Source organism: Gopherus flavomarginatus, chromosome 1 (assembly GCF_025201925.1).
Source record: "Gopherus flavomarginatus isolate rGopFla2 chromosome 1, rGopFla2.mat.asm, whole genome shotgun sequence".
Taxonomy (NCBI): domain Eukaryota; kingdom Metazoa; phylum Chordata; order Testudines; family Testudinidae; genus Gopherus; species Gopherus flavomarginatus.
Window position 1 is genome coordinate 371645823 of NC_066617.1, and position 3444 is coordinate 371649266.

General features: G+C 44.1%; 1 protein-coding gene across 1 annotated transcript; it reads left to right on the top strand.

Moving 5' to 3' along the window:
* Window positions 1–911: 911 nt before the first annotated feature.
* On the top strand, window positions 912–1859 carry LOC127049671 (olfactory receptor 52R1-like). The gene has a single exon (XM_050950883.1). The coding sequence runs from the start codon at window positions 912–914 to the stop codon at window positions 1857–1859; it is 948 nt and encodes a 315-aa protein (XP_050806840.1).
* Window positions 1860–3444: the final 1585 nt, after the last annotated feature.

Genomic DNA, 3444 nt, shown 5'->3' on the forward strand with positions numbered 1-3444 from the left:
TCCCAATCAGTTTTATCAGTGGATAATTTGTCATTGTTGAGGAATTAACCCTTTTGAAGCACTAATTATCTATACATATTATTGGTTGGGAGCTGTTCTCTGTTTGTCCATTTGAATGTAATCAGTTCTATTCTGTTATTTTGTTCTCCTCTATCATATGCCCCCTTCTTTGTGGCTTCTCTAAACTAAATAGTCCCAGACTTTTCAATCTGCATATGGCAGCCTTCTCCATTCTCATAGCCTGTCTGAGAAATCTGCTTTCCATCTGCTATATCTTTTATAGAGACTGGATGATCAAAAGTGAGTGTGTTCCCAGACCAGGTTGTTCTCCACCCCATTCCTTAAGCATCTGAACATTATCTTTGTTTTGGCCACTACTATGAATCAGCAGGTGTTTCCATGGAACAGCTATCGATGACTCCCAGTTATTTTCCCTGAGGTAATTCTAGCTGGAATGTTTCCCCCGGCACATGGACTGGCAAAGCTTTGTTTTTTGTGTGGTTTATTTTTATACTTTCAAATTTTGAGCAACCAGGTGCCTGGGGAATAGCATGGACTCCCTAGCCTGGCTTTCATTGCATTAAGGAACAGTGAGGGACAACCAATATCCATGCTTGCATTTCCTGCTGGTCCCTACTAAGATTTCGCAGATCACGATGTGTAGAAATTATTGCTGCATGGAGGACCATCAAATATGGAATTGGCATTAGTAGGGTCAGTTCATAATTCATTTCTCTGAAAAATGAAAATGTGTGTGATGAACAACCAAGCGATTTCACTCATTAGAAGAGTATCCAGTAGTGCATGTAGTGGCTCATATTAACATTGTATCTCCATCTAGGATTTTCTACTGCGACCATCACCCTGGACTCTGGGAACAACTCAGAGTTGAACAACTTCTTCCCTACTACATGTCATATTCCAACAAAACCGACTTCACCAACCCCTCCACCTTCATCCTGCTGGGCATTCCTGGCCTGGAGGAGGCCCATGTCTGGATCTCCATCCCCTTCTGCACCATGTACGTCATAGCCATCTTGGGGAATGTCATCATGCTGTTTATCGTGAAGACAGAACCAAGCCTCCATAAGCCTATGTACTATTTCCTCTGCATGCTGGCCATTACTGACCTCGTCCTGTCTACATCCACCCTGCCCAAAACACTGAGCATCTACTGGTTCAGTTCCAAGGAGATCGATTTCAGTGCCTGCCTTTCCCAGCTGTACTTCATTCACTGCTTTTTAGTGATGGAGTCTGGGATCTTTGTGGCCATGGCTTTTGATCGCTACATGGCCATCTGCCATCCTCTCAGACATTCCACCCTCCTGACAAACTCCATGGTTGCCAAGATAGGCCTGGCTGTGGTGTTTCGCGGTAGCATCCTCATACTGCCCTATCCCTTCCTGGTGAGACAATGGCCATATTGCAGAACCAACATCATCCCCCACACATGCTGCGAGCATATAGCCGTGGTGAAGCTGGCCTGTGCTGACACCCGCATCAGTAGTTACTATGGCCTCTTTGTGGTATTCTGTGTGAGGGGTCTGGATATGATTTTTATTGCTGTGTCCTATACCCAGATCCTCAAGGCCATCTTCAACCTCCCCACAAAGGACACACGGCTCAAGGCTTTGGGGACCTGCAGCTCCCACCTCTGTGTCATCTTAGCCTTTTACATCTCAGGTCTCTTCTCCTCCCTCACATACCGGTTTGGCCATAATGTGCCCCTGCATTTCCACGTTCTCATTTTTAACGTGTACCTCCTGGTGTCCCCCATGCTCAACCCCATCATCTACGGGGTGAGGACCAAACAGATCCGGGACAGGCTGCTCCGGCTCTTTACTCATAAAAGGATGTAATGTTTTCTCCTGGTGCTCTGGCTCCCAGTCCGAGCTCTGTGCAGAGCTGGCTGGTGACATGGTGCTGTATTCTCTTTGATGAATCACTGATTGGATAGTCAGAGACATTAGACCCTTTCCTGACCTTACTCTGCTGTGTCAGCACGACAAATTAAGCTGTCATGGGATAAAAGGGAAGGTCCTATGGATTGAGAACTGGTTAAAAGATCGGGAACAAAGGTTAGGAATTAATGCTAAATTCTCAGAATGGAGAGGGGTAACTAGTGGTGTTCCCCAAGGGTCAGTCCTAGGACCAATTCTATTCAATTTATTCATAAATGATCTGGAGAAAGGGGTAAACAGTGAGGTGGCAAAGTTTGCAGATGATACTAAACTACTCAAGATAGTTAAGACCAAAGCACATTGTGAAGAACTTCAAAAAGATCTCACAAAACTAAGTGATTGGGCAACAAAATGGCAAATGAAATTTAATGTGGATAAACGTAAAGTAATGCATATTGGAAAAATAACCCCAACTATACGTACAATATGATGGGGACTAATTTAGCTATGAGTCAGGAAAAGATCTTGGCGTCATCGTGGATAGTTCTCTGAAGATGTCCACGTGGTGCACAGAGGCAGTCAAAAAAGCAAACAGGATGTTAGGAATCATTTAAAATGGGATAGAGAATAAGACTGAGAATATATTATTGCGCTTATATAAATCCATGGTATGCCCACATCTCGAATACTATGTACAGATGTGGTCTCCTCACCTCAAAAAAGTTATTCTAGCACTAGAAAAGGTTCAAAAAAGGGCAACTAAAATGATTAGGGGTTTGGAGAGGGTCCTATATGAGGAAAGATTAAAGAGGCTAGGCCTCTTCGGCTTGGAAAAGAGAAGACTAAGAGGGGATATGATAGAGATATATAAAATCATGAATGACTTGGTGAAAGTGGATAAGGAAAAGTTATTTACTTATTCCCATAATACAAGAACTAGGGGTCACCAAATGAAATTAATAGGTAGCAGTTTTAAAACAAATAAAAGGAAGTTCTTCTTCACACAGTGCACAATCAACTTGTGGAACTCCTTACCTGAGGAGGTTGTGAAGGCTGGGACTATAACAATGTTTAAAAGGGAACGGGATAAATTCATGGTGGCTAAGTCCATAAATGGCTATTAGCCAGGATGGGTAAGGAATGGTGTCCCTAGCCTCTGTTTGTCAGAGGATGGAGATGGACGGCAGGAGAGAGATCACTTGATCATTGCCTGTTAGCTTCACTCCCTCTGGGGCACCTGGCATTGGCCACTGTCGGTAGATAGATACTGGGCTAGATGGACCTTAGGTCTGACCTGGTACGGCAGTTCTTATGTTCTTATGACAATCTGGGGAATCGGCAGTATAAAACTAATTGGTTTGCCACCCTTCTAATTACTGGTAACTGGACCTCTGGGAATATAAGAGCATAAGAAGGGCCATACTGGGTCAGACCAAGGATCCATCTAGCCCAGTATCCTTTCTTCCAATGGAGGACAGTGCCAGGTGCCCCAGAGGGAATGAACAGAACAGGGAATCAAGTGATCCATCCCCTGTCGCCCATT

Excerpts from the sequence above, each read along its gene's own strand:
- LOC127049671 (XM_050950883.1), top strand. The coding sequence starts at position 912 with ATGTCATATTCCAACAAAACCGACTTCACCAACCCCTCCACCTTCATC.